The sequence below is a fragment of the Oncorhynchus keta genome, chromosome 25, assembly GCF_023373465.1.
Source record: "Oncorhynchus keta strain PuntledgeMale-10-30-2019 chromosome 25, Oket_V2, whole genome shotgun sequence".
NCBI lineage: Eukaryota > Metazoa > Chordata > Actinopteri > Salmoniformes > Salmonidae > Oncorhynchus > Oncorhynchus keta.
The window spans coordinates 36,471,827-36,497,840 of NC_068445.1; the positions used below are offsets into that span (position 1 = coordinate 36,471,827).

Below are 26,014 nucleotides of genomic sequence, written 5' to 3' on the forward strand. Positions count from 1 at the left end.
TTGCTTTTCTAAAGTATAGCAATCTTGTCAGCAGGCATGCCAGCTAAGATAATTAGACAAGCTACACAAACTTGATTAATAGCCTAAAATGGCTTGGTAGCTTGTTATGAGGTATTAGAGAGAACCAAGACATGTTTTTTTTTAATGATTTACTCATCAAGAAGGAATCAGTAGGCTACATAGCTTGATCAAATAAATTTACAAGCATACCTCCTGAGAGTCCTGCACATCACGGGCAGCTATAGGCAGATCAAACCATGTGTGTCTTTGCTCTGTGGCGCTCCTTGGAAGGAACCACTTACTTGGGAAAATAGGGGGGGTACACTTTACTTGGTCCAGTGAGTGTGCCCCCTCCTCCTTTTTTATAAATAATGATAAAACGTGGGCTTAAAAAGGAAGTTCAGTAATTAATTTAAAATCTGAACAATTAGGACAAATCTGTGCCCTTGTGCCCCCTATGGGCATGACGCCTATGGCTATTGCTTAGCAACTGTTGTAATGGTTAGGTACCAGTGGCACGGTTAGGAGGGAGTAACGTTACAGAATGTTCAGAGAGAAATGTAGACCTATTACGTTGAAAAACAATGATAAAGAATCACATCAGACAACTCAATAAGCCCCAGCAGGTAATAACTGGAGGGGTCACAGAGACAGGGGACTCACCAGGATGAAGTCCGTCTGATAGGTCGAGAGCATGAAGACTGACACGTGCTGCTGGGCCAATGGGGCAATGACAGACTTAGCGATTTTGGTCACGCCCACCGCCTGCGAGCTGCTGGAGGAGTTGCCGTTGGAGACCACGTTGAGTGGCAGCCACACGGAACTTTCGACCAGTAGATGCTCTGAGGGCTGCAACTCTGCAGGGGGGAGAGGGGGGGGTTAGGTAATGTCAGAACACACACACACACCACTTCACTCAAACAAAGACTATCCACTAGTGGTCTAGACTGTATTGAACAGAAAACCCACAGCTAAGTTAGGCCTTCTTTCTAAAAGCAATCGTACATACAGGCCAAATGCAAAGTTGCTACTTTCCTGCTTTTTAAATTATATGAACATAAAGTATTCAATTTTATTTGGAACGGCAAGCCAGATTAAATTAAAAGGGCCTAATTATATAACGAATATGAATTCGGAGGGCAGAAATGATTAAATATTAAAGCATTAGACCTCTCACTAAAGGCATCAGTCACACAAAAGTTATATTAAGTCCAAACTGGTTCTCTAGTAAATAGGATGAGACATTCCTACCAATGTTCAAGAAGGGCCTTTTTCCCTTTATTCAGATTACACCGGCCCACTTTCGTTTGTTTGAAAATTAAATAATCTCCAAAATATCTTTATTTTTTAAACAAGCCTTAGAAAGTTGGCTGCAATTTCAGTTTAATCCACCTGAAAAGACAGAACGAATAATACAAGAAATATTGTGGTTAAATTCAAATATACTAATTGATTAAAAAAACTATTTTTCAAATACATTTTTAAAAAAAGGTATCATTTTCGGGAATGATATCATAAATAGGACTGGTGGAGTTGTCACACATGCAGCTAACACAGACATGGAAATGTCTGATCTACCCAAAATTACAACCAATTAATTGCAGCACTAGTTAATTAATTGCAGCACAAAAAAGTAAAGAACTTGTATGTTGGCCCTGTATTAAAGAACATAAATGATTAAAGAAAAGTGTGATAAATAAAAACATATACCGATTTCATTTAAGGACCAAAAAACTGACAGCTGTACCATATAAATGGCAAAATAATTGGGAAGAGATGTTCGATGTACCTATTCCATGACACATGGTTTATGAATTGATACGCAAAACAACGCCGGATGCAAAACTTCACATTTTTCTATTTAAATTACTATACAAAATTCTTGCAACCAATAGAATGTTATATATATATGGGGGATACAATCTTCCCAGCTCTGCAGATTCTGCTGTGAGGAGGCAGAATCATTAGATAATTTATTTGGTACTGTCCATATGTAGCTCATTTTTGGTCATAGGTCCAGGAATGGCTGAAGAATTGTAACATTTGACTAGAATTAATGATGCAAATAGCAATACTGGGTGATTTGAAAAGCCATAGTCAATCAATCATTAATATCATAATTATTTTAGCAAATTTTTTATTTTTTTATTTACAATCGGTAGAAGCTATGAGAATAGAAAGGTTCAGTACTTTTCTGAAGCATCACAGCACAGTTGAAAAATAAAATGGCAAATAGAAATCCAAAATGGATGATGTTGAGAGATAGATGGGAGGGGTTGAATGGAGCTGAAGGATGGGACTAATAACAAGATAAACCATGTAAAACATACAGGTCTGTAAAATGTATATAGGTTCAGAACTTTTGTGAAATAGCACAGTTACAAATAGAAATCAAACTGGTTGGACATCAGAAATAGAGGAAGGACTAAAAACAAACAAAAAATAACTATTGTAAAATAGACTGTGTCTGTAAAATGTGTATAAGATGTAGAAATTGAAGGTAAAAGCAGAAGTGTTTATTAGTTTACTCCAATTGGGGGATCGGCGGAAGGGTTTGCAGGGAATAATAATAAAGGTATATTCTTTAAAAAAGTATGTATGTCTATATAGGTATGTGTGTGTAAATATGTGTATATGTATGCATGTGTGTATGGATATATACATATTTACCAAAGAAATATATGGGGGATTGGAAATGATGCAGACAATTACATTAATGGAACCAATATTCTTTCCGCAATATTAAGCTGATCCACCCCTTAAATGTTTGAATTTTTTAAAGTTGCTACTTTCCAAACCTGACCTTATGTCTACACAACTATTTTAAGTAATTTCCTCTGATTGGACCCCACCCCCACTGCCATCCACTTCCTTCGGAGGGAGGGGGGCGTAAATAATGGCATCATCCACTCTCCACCATCCCCACTATGGTCCCTACAGTATGTTGAGAGTAGGATGAAGTGCCCCCAGAGACTGATCTAAGGTCAGTCTAAGATTTGGGGAGAGTAAGCTGATTCTGGTGCAGTACTTCTATCGCTAGACTTCTTAACAGCGTGTGTGTGTTTATGGTCTGAGAAGGGGTCAAGGAGGGTTCAACCAGGTCCTCCTCTCACTCTCCGCTCTGGTTGCATCAGTCTATTCACACAGGATGGGCACGGGGCAGGGAAACACTATTCCCTACAGGGTCTAGAGGGCCATAACTGACCCAGACAGGACACTGATCAGTCCTCACCCCTTCCCCAAACAGGCCATCAACAGCAGATAGCCCAGCAGCTACTTAGGAAGCAGGTGTGAGCTCTCAAACTTTTAATGTAATATTTGATTTATACAGGAAGTATAGGAACTGGGAGGAAAGTGCACTCGGATATTGGGTTGTATAAGGAGATGTGCACAATCACCTTTTGAAATACAGTGAAATACACTAGCAGATGCATTGTACTGGATTTAACAAATCAATGTTTGTTTACCGAAATAAATTGAAATAAACGCAACCTGGAACAATTTCAAAGATTTTACTGAGTTACAGTTCATATAAGGAGATCAGTCAATTTAAATAAATTCATTAGGCCCTAATCTATGGATTTCACATGACTGGGAATACAGATATGCATCGGTTGGTCACAGATACCAAGGATATGATTCAGTATCTGGTGTGACCAACATTTGCCTCATGCAGCGTGACACATCTCCTTTGCTTAGAGTTGATCAGACTGTTGATTGTGGCCTGTGGAATGTTGTCCCACTCCTCTTCAATGGCTGTGCGAAGTTGCTGGATATTGTCGGGAACTGGACCACGCTGTCGTATGTCGATCCAGAGCATCCCAAACAAGCTCAACTGGTGACATGTCTGGTGAGTATGCAGGCCGTGGAAGAACTGGGACATTTTCAGCTTCCAGGAATTGTGTACTGATCTTTATATATGTCACACCTGTCATGTAGATGGGTTATCTTGGCAAAAGAGAAATGCTCACTGACAGGGATGTAAACACATTTGTGCACACAATGACAGAATTAAGCTTTTTGTGTGTTTGGAACATTTCTGGTATCTTTTAATTCAGCTCATGAAATATGGGACCAACACTTTATATTTTTGTTCAGTGTATTTTGTTGCTATGTTATTTAATCTTATATAGCAATGTGTTTTTATATTAGTTGCTAGAGCCTATTTAATTCCACATAAGAAGAGCACAGTCATGCAACAATTCAGTGTTCTCAGGGATGAGCCTGGTTTGAATTAAAAATGTGTGAAGTGAACTTCAATTGCTTCAGGGGATGAAGAAAAACAACACGTTCAGGCTGGGAAACGAATGGTATTTATTCACAGCAGTGCCAGGACTCTGATCTCACTCTCAAAAATCAACAATGAAAACATTACACTTACAAAAGATCCAAAAGCACAACGACATGTCAAATGACATGTCTATATAGTGTTGTAATGATGTGCAAATAGTTAAGTAATTCTCTTTTTGTTTTCTCATTATTTGGTTGGGTCTAATTGTGTTGCAAGGCTCTGCTTCTCTCTATCTATCTATCTATCTATTCCCCTTCAAAAAAGGGGAACTGTTCTGGTTGGAATCATTCGTCAGAAGCAGCCCCTTGTGGATTCTCTGCACCAGCTTTCACCTCTTAAAATAGAAAGATAGAGAAGGCCTGGAGGCCTGTAATGTCAACTACATCTGTGAGATACAGACATTGGGAATAAAATACCTTAAAAGAAAAAGAGTATCAGCCATAAAAAAAACCATGTGACGTTGAAGCTGTTGACTTCAGGATGTTAAGGGAGTGTGATTGAGAATAGGCTGGGGGTGGAGGTTTGTTAAGTGGTGCATCTCTGGTTGATACAAAGGAGGAGTCATTTACCTTTAAATCCCTCTTCATCCAGGACAACAGTGTAGTTCTCTGGGGTCTCTGTCAGACTGAAGAACTTGCATCTGAGAGAAAGGGAGAGAGAAGATTAGACCACCATTTTCAGAACAAACTAAAACATGTTGCCACTATGGCGATGGTGTGTGTGTGTGTGAGGGGTGATTTAAACCTAGTGCCCTCTGGCCAAGCACCAAACTCTAGTCTTCACTGTGCCAATATTCCCCCAGCATGCCTGGTCTGCTCACAATGTGTGCACCCAATCGAACAAGGCTCTGCTTTGCTTCAATCACCCACTGTGTTTTATAATCCTAGAGAGAGCAGAGCCAAACCCGGCCGTTCTGAGATGGGATGGCAGGATGGTCCTTCTTTCGAGGGCCCCATTCATTAGGCCAAATGCTGTGCTGCCTAGCAGTGGGGGACACTGGGTACATTGGGGTAAGCGGGGACTCCGACTGGCTTCATTATTTCAGGCCTGAACCCAAAATACTTTGGTCTCAGAGAGAGACAGAGGAGTTTTGGAGACACTCTGTCCACAATGTTGTCTTTGTGGCAGAATGCCCCCTGGCCAGCATAAGAGAGCAGTTCACGAGGACTATGCATAATACAAAGTAGAAGTTTTGCAGGAGAGGAGTGAAAGAACAGGAAGTCCATTCAGCATAAACATACAGTATGTGGCTCATTCAAGACCACACCTCTCTCCCTTGCAAGGTTGCTGCAAAACCGAAGAGGAAATAGCCTGGCCCCAGATCAGTTGGTTCTGTAGACTTGTATAGTCAACTCCTATGGTCGTTGTCACGGATGCAGAGTTAGAGTCAGACCAATCTTCTGGATGATTAAACAGTGCAACACCATCCCCTTCACTGTTATTCTGCCTCAGCAACAGACAGCAACATCCCTCTCTGCTGTCATTAGAAAATGCCCCCCCCCCATGGCAATCCCCCCATCTGTATAACACTAGAATCCTGTACGGGGTCCTACTCAGCAAAACGTAATCCGCTGGTTTCATGAGACAGGGCAATCAATCCAGAGAGAGGTGTGCATCCAAAATGGCACCCTATTCCCTACAGAGTAGTGTACTGCACATCATACAGTAGGGAATAGGGAGCCATTTCGGACACAACCAGTGAGAGGGGACAAAATACATAGCTCCACCCAGCCGTCTGTAGAGCAAGCAAGGCAGCGAGCTAACTCAGCAGACCATTGTCTACTGTCACCTCACAGTCAGCCCTTCCTGTTGACCTCTCACCCTGTCCGGCTCTACAGCTACATACTGCTAGGTAGCCCAGCGCCCGTCAGAGCATGAACGAGGCCAGTGAAAGTTTGCTTCATTCTCAACCTCGGAATCAATTTACTGCTAGATTTCCGACTTGTTATTGTAAAGCCTGCTAGAAGACGGGGGAGAGGATGGTGCTAACAGGTAGCAACCCTCAGTCTGCTTGGTTAAGGCTGCAAACATTTAAAAGTGTATTAATGATCATATTTAATTATCATATTTTTTTTTTACCAAAGGGAGAGTGTAGCCTAATTGATGCCGCCACATTCTTAAAATGGTTTGGAGCTGGGTATTTAACTTCCTATCCACGTGACGCTGTTGCTGGGTTAGGATAGTTTCCTGTTTCTGTGCTAGTCATTCTATATTTTCTATAAAAGCTTCTACAAAACATCTGCGGCACTGACACAGAGGTTTAACATTCTAATTCTTTATTCCAGCCTTAGATGATAAAAGTAAACATCCATTCCATTCTCATGTGTCTCCATGATGCAACAAAGGCACAGTCAGCACATTTATGATTGGTGATAAACAATTTATTTATTTTGTGGTGTGAGGGCGAGAGAGCAAGTGAAAGAGAGAGACTTGAAAAAAATGTCACTCAAAATGACGTTATTTACCAATACAGAGCAGAGAACTGGCGTTCCGTCAGAGGAAAGGTGAGGGTTGTGAGCCGTGATGGCGTTCTGTGTTATGAACCATCTCCCACCAACTCTGGATGAACATGGTGTATGTGTCTAAACTTGCGATTAGCTAGAAGCTGACCTAATGGGCGTTCCACTTTCACAGTGTCTTCGAATGAACAATGGATGAAGTTTACCCAGCTCTCCCCCTGCTGCTAACCAAGGGCCCTTGACTGCCTACTGTAGAAGGCAAATGGAGAAGAAAAGAAATCCACATTAGTTTTGGCTCAGTTGCGACTCATGCTCTCTCGTCAGCAAGCTGCAGAGGTCAGGGGGCAGGCAGCAACATAGGCTACTGGCTAACATTATAAAGTATGAGTGTGCATCCCTGACCACCACCACAGCCTTACAGATTAACACTGTAGCAGACACTAAATTCAGCTGAGAGAGAGATAATCCTTCTCCTGAACCTTTCCTTCACACCCTTATCATGAAGGCTGACTGTGCTTATTTCAGCAGAAGAATAACACAAGAAGAACCAGAAACTTGGTGAGAGAGCGATGATCAATAAAGTTACCATTACCAGCTGGTTATTGCTGAACACTAGAGTAGGCTACTTAAGATTCAATAATACACTCACACAGATATTCTACAATAGATTGTTGCGGAATGAGAATTGTGCTACTGAAGAAACTGTCAGACAGAGCTGTAACAAGAAAACAGCTTACAAGATCTGCTTGCTACTATACTGTGCTGACTGGTTAGGTAGCCTATCCTGAAAATTCCTTCTATGGTTGTTTGCTTTTGAGTGATTTTGTGCCCTATATTCTAATGTATTGCAGAGCCCTACAAGAGGGAGATCTGTAGTCTAAAACCAATTATATTGTGAAGCGGTCTAAATTGTTTGTTTTTTAACATTGTTTATATTAGGGTTGTTGTTGTTATGTTCCCGAAATGCATTCATGGTAACTCAAAACAATTCAGTCTAAACCATTATTTTTCCACATGGCCTGATCCTTACCCCAAAACAGGAAAACAACCAGGACACAACAGAATATGACATAACTACAAAGCAACAACAAAGGGAGACAAAACCCATGTAGGTTAACAGCCTAAGTCCCTAAGCTGTTGCTGCATGACAGGGCAATTCTACTTCATTCTGACTTTTCTTTGGATTCAACCCTAGTAGCTGACCTGTCATGAAGTGTATTCATAGGCCAGCAGGTACAATGAATAACCTACTAATGACTCACTGGAGGGAGAAGCTGAGGAACTCTTTGGGTGACTAACACCTTTAGAAGCTTTCATTGAGCAACATATCCAGTGTGTACATGTCTCTACACATCTAAAGGAAGTGTCGGGGGTGGGTGGGTGTGTGGGTGGGTGGGTGGGTGGGTGTGTCGGGGGTGGGTGGGTGTGTGGGGAGTCAAGGCCAACTCTATCATCAGTGACGCTTGTCAGACGAGTATGGCGCCTGAGCTGGTAGACTGATGTTACTGGATTGATCTGTGAACCCTTTATGATAAGCAAGTCCTTGAAGACTGCCAGTAGAGCTGCTTAGACTTAGACACAAAGTGGGGTCTAGGCTATAAAAATCACCTTTTAAAAACAGCCTTTTCCAATTTGGCACGGATGGCATTTCTTCCCAAACTATGTAGGCCTACTGTGTATGTTGAGCCTCCTTTCCACCTCTGAATTCATAGGCCTACAATTATATAGGCTACTACTATATAATATACTGCTAGCCTGTATAGTTACTGCTAGATGTTTAAGCCTTTCTTCCGGCTGATGCATATGCAGGACAGGCCGAGTCATAAACAATTACATAACAAAGGCAGGATTTCCAGGGATTAACTAAAAATTGCCACTGCAGCCACCATCCGTTCCAGACACTTTAAAAGCTTTATATTCAGGCTCTTTAAAGATGAATTTCCAGAGAGCTGCCTTTGCCATGACAAGTCTTGGGGAAGTGATTAGGTCCCATTGAAAGGAAAGTGCTTTCATCATCATAATATCATGTAAGAACAGACAAGTAAGTACCTGAATAGAAAACAGTGAAAGTGAGGTGGGGTTGACTAGACAATTGCTCTGCCCAAAGACCACCTGTATCTGAACACTGAATACGTGTTTTGTTTGTTGGCATAGTTACCAATAGGCCTATAACAACTAAACATACTTTAGGTTTTCTAATGATCACTCTTCAAAATACTAGCTAAACATTTACCGAGCTACTGTTTCAGCAAATGAAAGACTGATATTAGTATAGAAAAATGTAACACTACTACATTTTGGACTGGTGTGCTCATTCATTGACGGCAAGTACAATAAACAGTGCACCACATTAAATTGTCTGGTTACCTTTGGTCCACGTTTTAATCATTGTTTAGGGGTGCAGCTGGCTACATCGACATAGCATGACATGCACAATTACGGCCTTAATTGAACGGGATAGCGTCGCTAACTACAGTATATCATAACATTTAAATAGCAGATGAACGTGAGGCAGGATTAACAAACTAGCAAACGTTAGCTAGCAAACATGCCTGCTATCAGCGAGTGCGAACTGCTTATTTTTTGTTGTTGTTGTTGCTGGTTTTAGGATCGCTGACTGTTTTAAATTAGCTAAAATAATATCGTCATGCAAACAACCTTACCTTGCTCTGTTCCGCAGGAAAATTAGTTTGATGAGGGGGTGAGTGAAATTGACCAGACCATTTTTGCAAATACTGGTCACTCGCAGTCTGTGATCCAGAATGTGCAAATCCATGGTTCTGAATAGCGCAATCCCCTAGTAGTTGGTTTGAATGAATGCTTGACTATTTACAGGAACGATCCAATAAAAGGTTCCTAAATTAACGTTTTGAGTGTGTTATTTTCATTCCTGAGGACTAGACGCTTGCTGCTTAGTTATTTAACTGTATGTCTTGCATTAGTCAGTCACAGATAAAGAGAAAAACATCAGACGCAATCTGACTCCACTACTGTATATTCAAATAAAAGGCATCATATAATAACACGCCCCCTGCTCTTAAAGCTACACACGTGAATTTGTCCAAATTAAAAGTTTTAGCTTCACTGTCCAAATAAATACGAAGGGGATTGTATAATAACATATTCTGATATAACAATATCTGATACCCATAGCCTAATTATCACACCTATACACAAAAATATGAACAATTCTAGAACAGTGTTTGTAACTTGGGGTCTGCAATACCACCACTGCAAAAACATATTTCCATACACTTAATACATTTCCAGGTCAAATAATATTAAATTCAATAGATTAACATGACACTATCACAAGAAGATAAAACACAAAATCAATGAGACATAGAAAAAGATTACATAGCATTTAATAATCCAGTTTTCATGTTTCTCATTTCAAAGATGCATCTACTTATGTCTATTGATTTGCTTATTCAGATGGTTGACAAGGGAAGAGACTCACATTAGCTCATTGACCTATAGGTTTCTTATACCTGAGATATGGCATATGCTTCTACATGTCCACTGAGTAGGCATTTCTTACTGCTGTATGTTCACACACTCAAGATGCATAATGATAATACAGTAGCAACAAGTTAATTTCTCTATCATAGCTATTAATTCAGTTTCATAGCTACTTCATACCTTATTGACGTTATTGATGATTTCCTTTCCCTTGTTTGGCACATAATTCACCTGAAATATAATTTATCTATCAATTTCGGTGAAATAAAATCTGTCCCCTATTCACCATGGTAGCAAAAATGGAAACTGGATTCTATTTTGAATGCAGTCTTCAAACTGAGGGCTTGCCAGTGCATCAAAACATTAGTTTTCATCAAAAGGTTCCATCTACCACAGTTAATAGATTCAAGCTTTACATGTAGGCCTAAGTTATCTGCACCTACAACAAAAGAGAAAAAGACAGAGAGAGACACGATGGAAAAATGCCCATAATCTGTTCTCGCTTTGGTCTTCCAGAACGGGATCTTGACTGAATCTGGTTATTGCAGAGGTGAACTCTTTGTAGGAATCATAATCCTAGACTCCATGCTCCTGATCAAAGGCACTAGGAGAGGAGATGTGACAGAGAGAGGTTAGCGCAACATCAAACATCTAAAACTGTTTTTCTCAACTGCAATCTGTGAGTACCCTCAACTGTCCACATTTTTATTGTAGCCCCAGACAAGCACACCTGATTCAACTTGTCAACTAATCATCAAGCCCTGGATGAGTTTGTCCAGGGTACTATTGGGGGTAACCGAGGAACGAAGTTGGGAAACACTGAAAAAAAGACAGCAGCCTATATTTTGTGTCAAGATGGAGTAATACAGGGTTTTCATTAAATTATTTGAAATGATCAGTATTCACGTACGTACTTCAGTGAGTCTGATCCGACAGCCCACAAGACAATTCATTTAGACTTACAAACATAGTGAAATACTGAGTTTGATGCAATTGAAAAACATGTTTATTCTGAAGCTTCTCTCACAGAAGCAGAATGCATTGCCAGAGAGGTTTTGATTGATATCTATGTGTTTGTTTTGTGTGTATTCTTTCCTACCTGTATAATAGACACTAGAATCCCATCCCTCCTTCTGCCAGGCAGAGTTTCTTGTCTCTTCTCTGGATTGAAGGTCTTTATAGGCTGTAGATGGAACAAATGATTTAGTATGCATGTATTCATAATATACAAATAGGGGCAGGTACAAAAGACATTGACATACAGAATAAACAATAATCCAACGTGTTGCAACATAGTGTGTTTATTGATAGTAGTAAACTGTCTGTCACAAACACACAGCATTGTTTGGCTTCATTTGATAAAATAGTGTCAATGTTTTGCATACGGGTATCATCAGCCGACTCACCCCACAGATGATGAACTTCATACAGGTCTCCTATCTGAGAGAAGAACCCTCCAACTGCCTCATTGTTCTCCTGTCGATGTTTGATCGCTCTCGCCCTATCAAGATAGGTAATAATGAATAGTCAATATTGGACATATTTGACATTCTACTGAAACATTTACTGATATTACTTATTACCAGCTTTATTTCTGCATTAATTATTTACAAAAATGACATGCAACTTAGATGCATATGGTACATGCACATTTCTTTCAAACATTGTACATATTGCAGTCTCATGAGAAGTCTTACCAATGATTCCCCCATTCAATCATCGTTCCAGGCTAAAAGTTGGTTGAGAAAAAGAAAACAATGTCTTTAACCATGTTTCCATTCAGTTTTTATGCAATTAAAGTCATATCGTATAAAAAACAAAAAAGATCACGACTCTCTCACGACATCGATGCGTACATGTCGACAGATAATGTGTTAATTCGACATGGTGGGACCTTTTTGTGTCGTTAAAATTAATTATGCGGGAAATGGCTGTGGAAACGCTTTGATGCACAAATATTTACATAATAACCATCATATTGAAGTAAACTTGGAGTCAAGCAATGATATAATGTGTGGTCCTCCCACCATGACTTGGAAAACCATGCCGTTTATTAGGCTACAGATTAAATAAGTAATGATGAACTTCACATGGTGGTGAAAGTGTACGGTGATGAGCTTGACACTGCTTTCTAACAAATATCGAGGGTCTTACTTTGGTGACATGATGATCGATGTTTGACTGCCTTTTGACAAATAAAAATAATCTCGCTATTTTCCATAATAATCTCATCATGTAGACCACAGGATGTTGGTGGCATCTTAATTGGGGAGGACGGGCACATGTTAATGTCTAAAGCGGAATAAGTGGAATTCTATCACATACATCAAACACATGGTTTCCATTTTTATGCTGCTGCTACTCTCTGTTTATTATCCATGCATATTCACGTTACCTATACCTACATATACAGTCGTGGCCAAAAGTTTTGAGAATGACACAAATATTCATTTTCACAAAGTCTGCTGCCTCAGTCTGTATGATAGCAATTTGCATATACTCCAGAATGTTATGAAGAGTGATCAGATGAATTGCAATTAATTGCAAAGTCCCTATTTGCCATGAAAATGAACTGAATCCACCCCAAAATGTCCACTGCATTTCAGCCCTGCCACAAAAGGACCAGCTGACATCATGTCAGTGGTTCTCTCGTTAACACAGGTGTGAGTAATGACGAGGACAAGCCTGGAGATCACTCTGTCATGCTGATTGAGTTTGAATAACAGACTGGAAGCTTCAAAAGGAGGTTGGTGCTTGGAATAATTGTTCTTCCTCTGTCAACCATGGTTACTTGCAAGGAAACATGTGCCGTCATCATTGCTTTTCACAAAAAGGGCTTCACAGGCAAGGATATTGCTGCCAGTAAGATTGCACCTAAATCAACCACTTATTGGATCATCAAGAACTTCAAGGAGAGCGGTTCAATTGTTGTGAAGAAGGCTTCAGGGCGCCCAAGAAAGTCCAGCAAGCGCCAGGACCGTCTTCTAAAGTTGATTCTGCTGCAGGATCGGGGCACCACCAGTACAGAGCTTGCTCAGGATTGGCAGCAGGCAGGTGTGAGTGCATCTGCACGCACAGTGAGTCAAAGACTTTTGGAGGATGGCCTGGTGTCAAGAAGGGCAGCAAAGAAGCCACTTCTCTCCAGGAAAAACATAAGGGACAGGCTGATATTTGCAAAATGTAAAGGGGTTGGACTGCTAAGGACTGGGGTAAAGTCATTTTCTCTGATGAATCCCCTTTCCGATTGTTTGGGGCATTCGGAAAAAAGCTTGTCCGGAGAAGACAAGGTGAGCGCTACCATCAGTCCTGTGCCATGCCAACAGTAAAGCATCCTGAAACCGTTCATGTGTGGGGTTGCTTCTCAGCCAAGGGAGTGGGCTCACTCACAATTTTCCCTAAGAACACAGCCATGAATAAAGAATGGTACCAACACATCCTCCGAGAGCAACTTCTCCCAACCATCCATGAACAGTTTTCCAGCATGATGGAGCACCTTGCCATAAGGCAAAAGTGACAACTAAGTGGCTCGGGGAACAAAAACATCAATATTTTGGGTCCATGTCCAGGAAACTCCCCAAACCTTAATCCCATTGAGAACTTTTGGTCAATCCTCAAGAGGCGGATGGACAAACAAAACCCCACAAATTCTAACAAACTCCAAGCATTGATTATGCAAGAATGCGCTGCCATCAGTCAGGATGTGGCCCCGAGGTTAATTGACAGCATGCCATGGCAGATTGAAGAAGTCTTGAAAAAGAAGGGTCAACACTGCAAATATTGACTCTTTGCATCAACTTCATGTAATTGTCAATAAAAGCCTTTGAAACTTATGAAATGCTTGTAATTATACTTCAGTATTCCATAGTAACATCTGACAAAAATATCTAAAGACACTGAAGCAGCAAACTTTGTGGAAATTTATATTTGTGTCATTCTCAAAACTTTAGGCCACGACTGTAAGTAAGCATAGGGTTTGTTGTACCCCTCTTCAACACCTGTCTTAGTGTGTTTGGACCATTCTAATTTGTTGTTGATGTGGACACCAAGGAACTTGAAGCTCTCAACCTGCTCCACTACAGCCCCGTTGATGAGAATGGGGGCGTGCTCAGCCCTCCTTCTCATGTAGCCCACAATCATCTCCTTTGTCTTGATCACGTTGCACCACACGGTCAAGTCCCTCACCTCCTCCTTATAGGCTGTCTCATAGTTGTCGGTGATCAGGCCTACCATTGTTGTGTCATCTGCAAACTTAATGATGGTGTTGGAGTCGTGCCTGGCCATGCAGTCATGAGTTAACAGGGAGTACAGGAGGGGACTGAGCACACACCCCTGAGGGGCCCCCATGTTGAGGATCAGTGTGGTGGATGTGTTATTACCTACCCTTACCACCTGGGGGCGGCCCGTCAGGAAGTCCAGGATCCAGTTGCAGAGGAAGGTTTTTAGTCCCAGGGTCCTTAGCTTAGTGATGAGTTTTGAAGGCACTATGGTGTTGAACTTTGAGCTGTAGTTAATGAATAGTAGACATGAGGAGTTGCTTCACGTCCTGATGGAAGGGTTCCAGGACGTGGCCGAATGTCACAACCTAGCATTGGACGCATTGCGGGAGCAATTCCGTGGGTTGCCTACCAGGCAGCCTACCACAACGGTAACCTCCCAGCCAGTCAGTAACCCGGCTGGTAGCAGCACAATCACCCCGGTTTCCCAGGAACACCGCTTACCTCCCCGAAGCGCTACAATGGAGATACCAGAACCCTCCGGACTTTTCTCTCCCAATGCTCCCTCGTTTTTGAGCTGCAGCCTTCTTTGTTACCCTCAGACTACTTAAAGATAGTGTACATTATTATGCTCATGTTCGAGAGGGCACTCGCCTGGGCCACGGCGGTGTGGGAGCAACAATCCGCCTTCTGCCTCAGTCTGGAGGCATTCGTGGCAGAGGTGAGAAAAGTTTGAAGCTCTGGTGTCCGGGAGAGAGGCTGCCTGGAAGTTACTCAAGCTTCGGCAGGATACCCTCAGTTTGGAAGACTCTGCGGTGGAGTTCTGCACGCTAGCAGCGGAGGGTACATGGAACCCGGAAGCGCTGTTCGACACATTCCTGCACGGATTATCGGAGGAGGTAAAGGATGAGCTGGCAGAGCGAGAACTACCAACGGATCTCGAATCACCCATCGCTTTAACCATCCGGATCGATGATCGGTTACGGGAACGTAGTATGGAGAAGAGGTCTGATTACAGTCCCAATCGCTCACTCAAGGATTCCACCTTGCATCTGATGAACTCCGGCGTGCGTCTATGTCCCCGAGAGGATCCGAGTTTACCCGAGTCCCTCCAAGAGCCTCCGAGACTGCCGATTCATCTCTTCCCGAGCCAATGCAGCTCGGCAGGGCTAGGCCGTCTCCAGCCAAATGCTTATGCAGATTTGAGACCCAGAGTTATCTGTATTGCGGTACTGCCGGTCATTATGTGTCTACCTGTCCCTTCAACAGACCTAGCTCATTTGTTGGAGCGAGTACTAATATATGCCATTTAGCTGACGCTTTTATCCAAAGCGACTTACAGTCATGTGTGCATACATTCTATGTATGGGTGGTCCCGGGAATCGAACCCACTACCCTGGCGTTACAAGCGCCATGCTCTACCAACTGAGCCACAGAAGGACCACTCTGGTGGGCCTTAAAGATCATTTTCCGTCTCCCCTTGCTCGCCCCCCCTCTCCGTGCCAACCTACGGTGGGGTGACCAGTCCAAGTCTCTCCAGGTACTCATCGACTCGGGGGGCCGATGTGAGTCTCATGGACGTTACCCTGGCGTCCGAGCTGGGCATCCCCACTCAACCCCTCTCGATTCCCATGGGTGTTAGAGTGGACAGTTGCTCTATAGGCCGGGTCACCCACCCGACCACCCACGTCAACCTACGAGTGTCAGGGAAACCACAGCGAGACGATACAATTCCTGCTGGTTGAGTCTCCGCAGGTTCCGTGGTATTGGGATTCTCTTGGCTCCAACGACACAATCCCTCCATTGACTGGACTACTGGTGCCATCGTGGGCTGGAGCCTGTCCTGCCACACTCAATGTCTGAAGTCAGCTCTGCCTGCCCCGGGATGTCTTCCTGGGGCTTGGAAATTGCCCCGGACCTCTCCGCCAGCTACGCAGAGTACCAGGACCTCCGGGAGGGGTTCAGTAAGGCTCTGGCAACTTCGCTTCCACAGCACCGACTGGTATCCAAGAAGGTCACGCCTGAGGCACTGGTACGTCACTATATTGCTGCGGCTACACCCCCGGAAGCCGAGACCTTTCCCCCTGCTCCAAGATCATTAGCCCCTCTGCTGTTCGTCCTCTGTTCCCCCGTACCCTCCGTATTTTTCCTACCTTTTCTGTGTCTAGAGTTAAAACCATGTCGGACTGCCCCTTGTCTCCTGTTTCCAGGCCCACCTCTCTCCCCCGTTTCATCGACGGCCGACCAGCATACATGGTGAGACGCCTCCTGAAGGTTTGACCTCGGGGCAGGGGATTCCAGTACCTGGTTGACTGGGAGGGTTATGGCCCGGAGGATGGGTGCTGGGTCTCCGCAAGTGACATCCAGGACCCAGGCCTCATCTCGAGTTCCAGCGCTGGCACCCCGCTCCACCAGGTATGCGCCCAGGTAGGACGCCAGGTGGCATCCCTAGAGGGGTGGGTGTTGTCACACCATGATTTGTTTCACCCGTCTTTGTGCTTGTCTGCACCCCCCTCCAGGTGTCGCCCATCTTCCCCATTATCCCCATGTGTATTGTTCCTCAAACCTACCAGCGTTTTCCCCTTGCTCCTGTCTTGTCCATATTTCTGTTTTCTAGTTTTCCCAGTTTGTCCTTTCTGCCTGCCCTGACCCTGAGCCTGTCTGCCGTCCTGTACCTTTGCCCCACCTTTCTGCCCTTTACCTGTCCTTTTGCCTGCCCCTGTTCGAGTAATAAACTTTTGTTATTTCGGCATTGTCTGCACCTGGGTCTTACCATCAAACGTGATAAGTGAAAACATTTGCCAGTTGGTCAATGTATGCTCGGGCTAGACGTCCTGGTAATCCACCTGGCCCTGCGGCCTTCTATTTAAAGGAATTACTCACATCGTTTGGAACAGCTGATGCTCTCATGTATGTTTCAGTGTTACTTGCTTCGAAGCGAGCATTGAGGTTATTTAGCTCGTCTGGTAGGCTCGTGTCACTGGGCAGCTCACGGCTGTGCTTCCCTTTGTAGTCTAATAGTTTGCAAGCCCTGCCACATCCGACGAGTGTCAGAGCAGGTGTAGTATGATTCGATCTTAGTCCTGTATTAACGCTTTGCCTGTTTGATGGTTCATAAGCTCCTGGGTTAGAGTCCCGCTCCTTGAAAGCGGCAGCTCTACCCTTTAGTTCAGTGCAGGTAGGCTATGTTATCTCAATTACCTCGACTATCTGGTGCCCCTGCACATTAACTTTGTACCGGAATCCCATGTGTATAGCCTCGCTACTGTTGCTAGTTAATTATTTGTAATATTGATATTGTAAAAAATGTTTCTTATATAATTATAATATATATTTTTTAGTCTTTATCTGTATTTTTCATCTTTTTTTTCTTTCTTAAAACTGCACTGTTGGTTATGTAAGTAAGCATTTCACTGTAAGGTCTACTACACCTGTTGTATTCAGCACATGTGACAAATAACATTTGATTTGCTCCATTCCAGCCATTATTATGAGCCTTCAGCCCCTCAGCTGTCTCCACTGATGTAGACTAGACAACCCACACAGCCTACATGCACTATATCTGCGAGTTGCGCAGTTAGCAAGACCAGAGTAGGCACATTTGCTATTTAATGCAACCGTTTCTGTGATAAAACTAATCGGTAGAGTTGAAAATGCAATGGAAACACATTGAACACATAGATTTTTATTCGGTACAGTGTTTAGAGCGTTGGTCTAGTAACCGAAAGGTTGCAAGATCGAATCCCCGAGCTGACAAGTTAAAAATATGACTTTCTGCCCCTGAACAAGGCAATTAACCCACTGTTCCTAGGCCATCATTGAAAATAAGAATTTGCTCTTTACTGACTTGCCTAGTTAAATAAAGGTCAAATAAAACAAAACAAAACATTAAAACTTAAGCAAAAAAGTACATTTTGTGACATCATCGCATACTGATTGTTACCCTCAACAAGTCCATTTGCTGGAAACATGTCACTGGTGGAAAAATGCACATATTTTCTTTATGCAGATTCTAGAATATTCCCATGAAAATCTTTCGCTAATTAGATGGAAATCTAGCTACTGGAGATAATTACACTGAAGTATGAACACAGGAAACGTTTAACTTCATAACCACCCGTGGCCTTCACCTACAGAATGCAACAGCATCCCATTTACATACCATACTCCTAGACATGCAGGTGCTGCAATCAAAACATACAGTTCTGTACACATTTCAGTGTGACGTAGGCCTACATACTCATGAGATACAGTTGAGCGAGACATGTTGGTTGTGTTTGAGATTAGACGTTTATCTTAGCTTAGGTACATGATGTCCATTGTGTTCTGTAGGTCCACTGTTTGTATATCTCTGGGTGTCCTCACAGCAGTATCTTACCTTGAGTTTAGATGAGAGCAATTTGTATGTCTAGGTCATTGCAAGACTTATCTTAAAGGGATAGTTCAGGATTTTGGCAATGAAGCCCTTTATCTACCTCCCCAGCGTCAGATTAGCTTGTGGGTACCTATTTTTTGTATCTGCGTCCAGTACGAAGGAAGTTAAGAGGTAGTTTTGCGAACAAATGCTAACTAGCATTAGAGCAATGACTGGAAGTCTGCATGCTAGCTGTTCCCATAGACGTCCAGTCATTGCGTTACCGTTAGTTGGCAATTGCGTTAACGTAAGTTGACTTCCTTAAAACTGAATGGAGATATATAAAAATGGTATCCACAAGGTCATTGGACTCTGGGGAAGTAGATAACGGGCCTCATTGCTAAAATCCTGAAGTATCCCTTTAAGTTTGTATGACCACAGTTTGCATGTTTCTAGTCCCAATCAGCGTCTTACCTTGAGTTTGTATGAGCGCATCTCGTAAATGTTGGGTCCATTTCTGGGTGTTGGCTCGTTCCAGAAACTGAACTCTAGAAGAAGCTGGTTCCGCCGTGAGACCAGCATTTTACTCCTTTCCATCCTGAAGTGCCGATACTCCTTTAAAACAGTTTCATGTTGTTTGAAATTCATGAATTAGTCAACTAAAGAAGAATAGTTGTTTCACGTCAGCGAGTAGTAGAGCCATGCTTTCCCCCCAAAATAATGAGGATACGCTGATATTTTTATACAGTTGAAGTCAGAAGTTTACGTACACCTTAGCCAAATACATTTAAACTCAGATTTCACAACTCCTGACATTTAATCCAAGTAAAAATTCCCTGTCGTAGGTCAGTTAGGATAACCACTTTATTCTAAGAATGTGAAATGTCAGAAGAATAGTAGAGAGAATAATTTTTTTCAGCTTTTATTTCTTTCATCACATTCCCAGTGGACAAGAAGTTTACATACTCAATTCATATTTCGTAGCATTGCCTTTAAATTATTTAACTTGGGTCAAATGTTTCGGGTAGCCTTCCACAAGCCTCCCACAATAAGTTGGGTGAATTTTGGCCCATTCCTCCTGACAGAGCTGGTGTAACTGAGTCAGGTTTGTAGGCTTCCTTGCTCGCACACGCTTTTTCAGGTCTGCCCACAAATTCTCTATAGGATTGAGGTCAGGGCTTTGTGATGGCCACTCCAATATCTTGACTTTGTTGTCCTTAAGCCATTTTGCCACAACTTTGCAAGTATGCTGGGGGTCATTGTCCATTTGGAAGACCCATTTGCAACCAAGCCTTAACTTCCTGACTGATGTCTTGAGATGTTGCTTCAATATATCCACATAATTGTCCCCCTCATGATGCCATCCTTTTTCTGAAGTGCACCAGTCCCTCCTGCAGCAAAGCACCCCCACAAAGCACTCCCACCGCCGTGCTTCACGGTTGGGATGGTGTTCTTCGGCTTGCAAGCCTCCCCCTTTTCTTCCAAACATAACGATGGTCATTATGGCCAAACAGTTCCATTTTTGTTTCATCAGACCAGAGGACATTTCTCCAAAAAAGTACGATCTTTGTCCCCATGTGCAGTTACAGACTGTAGTCTGGCTTTTTTATGGCAGTTTTGGAGAAGTGTCTTCTTCCTTGCTGAGCGGACTTTCAGGTTATGTCGATATAGGACTCGTTTTATAGATACTTCTGTACCTGTTTCCTCCAGCATCTTCACAAGGTCCTATGCTGTTGTTCTGGAATTGATTTGCACTTTTCGCGCCAAAGTACGCTCATCTCTAGGAGACAGAACGCGTTTCCTTCCTGAGCGGTATGACGGCTATGTGGTCCCATGGTGTTTATCCTTGCGTACTATTGTTTGTACAGATGGATAAGGTACCTTCAGGCGTTTGGAAATTGCTCCCACTAGACTTGTGGAGGTCTACAATTTATTTTCTGAGGTCTTGGCTGATTTATTTTGATTTTCCCATGATGTCAAGCAAAGTGACACTGAGTTTGAAGGTAGGCGTTGAAATACATCCACAGGTACACCTCCAATTGACTCAAATTATGTCAATTAGCCTAGCAAAAGCTACTAAAGCCATGACATCATTTTCTGGAATTTTCCAAGCTGTTTAAAGGCACAGTCAACTTAGTGTATGTAACATTCTGACCCACTGGAATTGTGATACAGTTGAATTATAAGTGAAATAGTCTGTCTGTAAACAATTGTTAGAAAAATTACTTGTGTCATGCACAAAGTAGATGTCCTAACCGACCTGCCAAAACTATAGTTTGTTAACAAGAAATGTGTGGAGTGGTTGAAAATCGAGTTTTAATGACTCCAACCTAAGCGCATGTAAACTTCCGACTTCAACTGTATATAACAATATCAGATTTACAAATATTTGACATAACTTTATTTACATTTTGAATTATATGTTGTGGTACTGATTTGTCCAGAACATCATTTCTAATTGCTTTTAAAATGCAAAAAATATATAGTTTACACAGCCTACCTTATTGTTGTTCAATTTGGTCAAGCATTCAGTCAATGCTGGGTAGCCTCCTGTATACCGCCAAAGGTGCACTGCAACAAACAGACAGCAGAGGTCAGTGATGTATTGGCCAAACTGTTTACCTCGATCAGCTAGATGCTTCTGGTGAGTGACATCATTGTGCAAGAGGCCTATCTTCAGGAAAAGGTATGTGATAACATTAGATCAGGGTTAACAGAGAACATAAGAATACATCAACAGATCATTAGATAACAGTCGACTGGGGTTTTGTGACACTGTTGTTATGCACCGACGTCTCTGCCACTTACCTGCTTGGTCTTGGTCGCCATACCAAGTATTCCAGCTCCCCACAACATCACAGGGATAGTCCTGGTCTAAGTGGAGTTTGTGCTGCACCTCAGCCCTGAATTCATGGAAACGTATAAAGACACGATATCACAGATACTGTATGTCTGCATTTTCATCGATTGTGCAGTCCTACTCACAGATATCTAGTAAACATCTACTGTGAATGACCAAAAGAGGAGACTGTCAGTTAGTATGTACAGCACATGTGAGCAAAAATAAAAAATAAAGATGAACTCACTCCAGATTGTTGTATACCTCCAGACACTCTGGCTTGACATTGTGAACTGAGAGAGAAAGGGACAGAATAAGCTTGTCTGAATATTGGTGGGTGGACATTAGGCTAAAAAAAAGGGAAATATCATATAACATACTGAGCAGCATCAGTCATATTATTAGACTAATGCGTTATTCCTTCTGCAAATAAACTATTTTTGGATCATCGTCCTCCTACCCAATTTCCCTGCTGCTTATAATGGTCAGGTTAAAGTTAAAGTTAAAGTTATAGACCAATCAAAGGACAAACTATCCAAAGTTAAAGTATGTGATGAGAACTAGACATTTCAAAATGACATTTTTGTCACAACAAAACACATGATAGCATTGTAATGATACCATGTAATTACACATTCTCACTTTATTTAGCCACAGATCTGCATCCATCTTCCTGTAGATCCCTTGGTGCAATAATATGCCTTAAATTATGATGATCCTTTCACTGTTTTCCAAAGAGACGGATTGATAAAATGTCACACAGAGGCTATGCTGTGTACAAAGCAAATGAATCCAATTCAACATAATTTTCTGCATTTGTCTCACATTTAGTTTATTATTGAACCTCAACCACTTCTGCAGAAGATAATATACATTTACATTTAAGTCATTTAGCAGACGCTCTTATCCAGAGCGACTTACAAATGGGTGCATATAGATGTGTTGATGCAGCTAGGATATAATATATTATTACATACACTGAATTTTGTAGAGGTCGCTGGTCTCACTCTTCGACAGCAGGTTGGAATGGGCATCTTTCCTGGCCTCCACTTCGTGCACAAACATAGACTGGAACCATCCTTTGTCTGAAAACCTCCTACACAAGAATCAAATTTAAAGAATCAAAATAATTTAGAGTTTTTGCAGGATCAGGCAACTTGGCATTGATATACAATAGAAACATGTCTGATCAGTATAGGCCATGAAATCGAAATGAGTCCACTGGTGGCACTGCAGTTATAGCAGTAGCCTACACCCTGGGTATGAGTGTGATCAATAGCCATTTATGTTAGTCTGGTCAGTTGAATGAGAACAGCATTACTCATGTGTTATTTACAAGAACCTGCCTTGGATATTGCATAGAAGATGTCCAATATTACTTGTGAAGATGTGTTACCATTTTAAATCCAAGAGTGTCATGGATTTGTCCATTAGTAGTGGCTCAGAAGAACTTGGTTGAATCAAGTTATTGACCAAGCAGTCTGACAGGCCTACAGATCATCTGCTCTGGTGTCACTGGCTCAAATCAGATGGATTGAATGGAAATGCAAAAGCTGGCAAAGCAATTAAAAGCTGAGTGTAGGCTAGCAGTGGATCACTTTAAAAGTGGGATTATAAACTGGGTGGGTTGAGCCCTGAATGCTGATTGGCTGACAGCAGTGGTATATTTAAGCAATAAAGCCAGAGGTGGTGTGGTATATGGCCAATATGTATTTATTTATCAGTTATTTTACCAGGTAAGTTGACTAAGAACATGTTCTCATTTGCAACAACAACCTGGGGAATGGTTACAGGGGAGAGGAGGGGGATGGGGATGAATGAGCCAATTGTAAACTGAGGATTATTAGGTGACCGTGATGGTTTGAGGACCAGATTGGGAATTTAGCCAGGACACCTGGGATAACACCCCTACTCTTATGATAAGTGCCATGGGATCTTTAATGACCTCAGAGAGTCAGGACATCCGTTTAATGTCCCATCCGAAAGACGGCACCCTACACAGGGCAGTGCCCTGGGGCATTGGGATATTTTTTTAGACCAGAGGAAAGAGTGCCTCCTACACCACTTCCAGCAGCATCTGGTCTCCCATCCAGGAACTGACCAAGACCAACCCTGCTTAGCTTCAGAAGCAAGCCAGCAGTGGTATGCAGGGTGGTATGCTGCTGGCAATAATAAATATATCATTTATAACAGACATTATAACAAGACATTATAAACTGGGTGGTTCAAGCCCTGAATATTGATTGACCATATACCACGGGTATGACAAAACACTTGTACTGCTCTAATTACGTTGGTAAACAGTTTATAATTGCAATAAGGCACCTCGGGGGTTGTGATATATGGCCAATATACCACAGCTAAGGGCTGTGTCCAGGTACTCCACGTTGTGTCGTGCACAAGAACTGCCCTTAGCTGTGGTATATTGGCCATATACGACAACCCCTCTGGCCTTATTGCTTAAGTATACCACGGGTATAACAAAACATTTATTTTTACTCCTCTAATTATGTTGGTAAACAGTTTATAATTGCAATAAGGCACCTCAGGGGTTGTGATATATGGCCAATATACCACACTTTATCGGGCATTATTGCTTAAAATATAGAATATGTCATTTTGCATGCTGACTTGAATTTGCAGTCAGAGGAAAGGATAGAGTAGTTGTTTTTTGTTTTATTCAGTTGCCATGTTGTCTGTCATAGGGTTTAGTTACATTGTGTCAGCATTGGAAAAGTGATAACACCACACAGTTGATCCCATTTGAAATGGGTCAAAGTTCAGGTGCCTAGCAAATTATTAAAGTAGGCTAGTAGACTCAGTTAGTGCAACTTTTTCATCATTAATCAGGATGTTTCCTACTTTCAATCGTTGAACCTTCATAATTTGATCAACAATTGCAGATAACGCACACATTTAGCAGGCAGACATTGTTGGATATATCGTCCCTAATATAATTACTCTACGATTCAAAGCGACCTAGTTCACATAATTAGGGTTCACATTCTCAAAGTATTTAATTGCGCTGTGTAAGATTAAGTTATGTACGTTCTCTGTTGAACAAAGATGCGAGTAAATGTTAGCAATTAAAACTTCCAACGGTTTCACTTTACCTTGCGACCTGCAGCTTGACAGCATTCCTGTACAGTAGTTGGCCCTTGGGCAATATTGAACGCGTTGCCGCCATCTTCCCCAGACACTGAATGGAAACCTTTCCCTTGTTTGTGTGAAGCTTTATATGTACGGCCTGTGTAGTGAGTGACGTTATGACGAGAGCTTAACAGAAGCAACAGTTTAATATTTAACCAAGGATAAGTATCTGACAGTTAGCTGTAGTCAGAGAGGAAAAGGCGAAGCGAGAGGTTTTACTCTGCCCAAAATCTGTCCACGAAAATATACCCACGAAGTGAGGATTTTTTTGTATGGAAGTCAATGAGTATCGAATTTGGTCAAAAAATGTAATTTTTAGTTTGCTACGTGAGGCTAATTTGATTGAATAAAAGTTTCGTAATGGTTAGGTTGTTACGAATCGAATGATATATGTGGAGATACGTGGAATAGCGACAACTTGATAAAAAAAACTACTTTACATCAGAGTTGTGCCTGTTGTCATAAGTTAGCTGACAACTTCATAAAAACGATGCGCACACTTCAATGTGGCAGAAGTCTGTGAGTTATGATTCTGGATGGCCAGATAGCTACCAACGATGACAAGAAACTGCCATGTGAGGAATCGTAAGTGACTCGTTTCATCTTGTTCTTGTGTGGGCTTTATGGCAAACTACAAAGCAAAAAAAACTGTATTGCCCCCACCAACTGGACAGGATTGAAAAAACAAGGTAAAAATAAAATTCATATGTGATAGGGAAAACAAACTTAATCCATCCACATAAAAATAGTACATTGACAAAAACGAAACTCCCACTAAATTTCATCTTTCAAATCTCCATATCAAGAGCCTGAGAGGGTGGTAAGGCTTGTGACAATACTCCATGCAACTCCTCGGCAGCAAAGTCTTTCAGACCCAGCCAGGAACCGCTCAGCCAGGAGCCTCATACACAATATCTATTTTCCTGGACTTCCTCTCCACTTCGGCAGTGCCATTAATCACCATAGCTATAAAGGCCACAAAGTCCACCTTCTTAACGTTTAACATATTTATTTTATTTTTTATTTAACCTTTATAACATATCTGGGTCCTGCTGGTGAAAGGCAACCCCTGCAGCCTGCAGTGAAGGCCTATCCACCACATGGACTCTTCAGAAGCACCATTCAAACCCTCAATCGTTTTAACAGCCGCTGCATATGAAATGCTCTGGACAACCCTGACTTTGGCCACCTCATTCTCTTTCAGCCTTGTCGGGCATTCCAAAGATGTGTCTTCATGGTTCCCAC

At 42.1% G+C, this 26,014-nt stretch overlaps 2 protein-coding genes across 2 annotated transcripts in view; both read right to left on the reverse strand.

Moving 5' to 3' along the window:
• The window catches only part of LOC118358569 (cytosolic arginine sensor for mTORC1 subunit 1-like), a 38,719-nt gene extending 28,979 nt beyond the window's left edge, over positions 1–9,740 (reverse strand). Inside the window, exons 1-3 of the mRNA XM_052479217.1 lie at positions 9,414–9,740; positions 4,861–4,931; positions 664–857 (exon numbers count right to left, since the gene is read on the reverse strand). Coding sequence (XP_052335177.1) covers positions 664–857; positions 4,861–4,931; positions 9,414–9,526 — 378 coding nt within the window. The 5' untranslated portion in view covers positions 9,527–9,740. The remainder of the gene's footprint in view (positions 1–663; positions 858–4,860; positions 4,932–9,413) is intronic.
• A 358-nt stretch (positions 9,741–10,098) lies between these two features.
• Positions 10,099–24,950, reverse strand: LOC118358570 (protein NipSnap homolog 1-like). Its single transcript, XM_035736528.2, has 10 exons — positions 24,733–24,950; positions 22,597–22,715; positions 21,867–21,912; positions 21,589–21,683; positions 21,281–21,351; positions 19,255–19,395; positions 11,910–11,941; positions 11,619–11,713; positions 11,312–11,395; positions 10,099–10,816 (listed from the first exon to the last, which is right to left on the reverse strand). The coding sequence occupies exons 1-10, from the start codon at positions 24,804–24,806 to the stop codon at positions 10,752–10,754; spliced, it is 822 nt and encodes a 273-aa protein (XP_035592421.1). The 5' UTR covers positions 24,807–24,950; the 3' UTR covers positions 10,099–10,751.
• Positions 24,951–26,014: the final 1,064 nt, after the last annotated feature.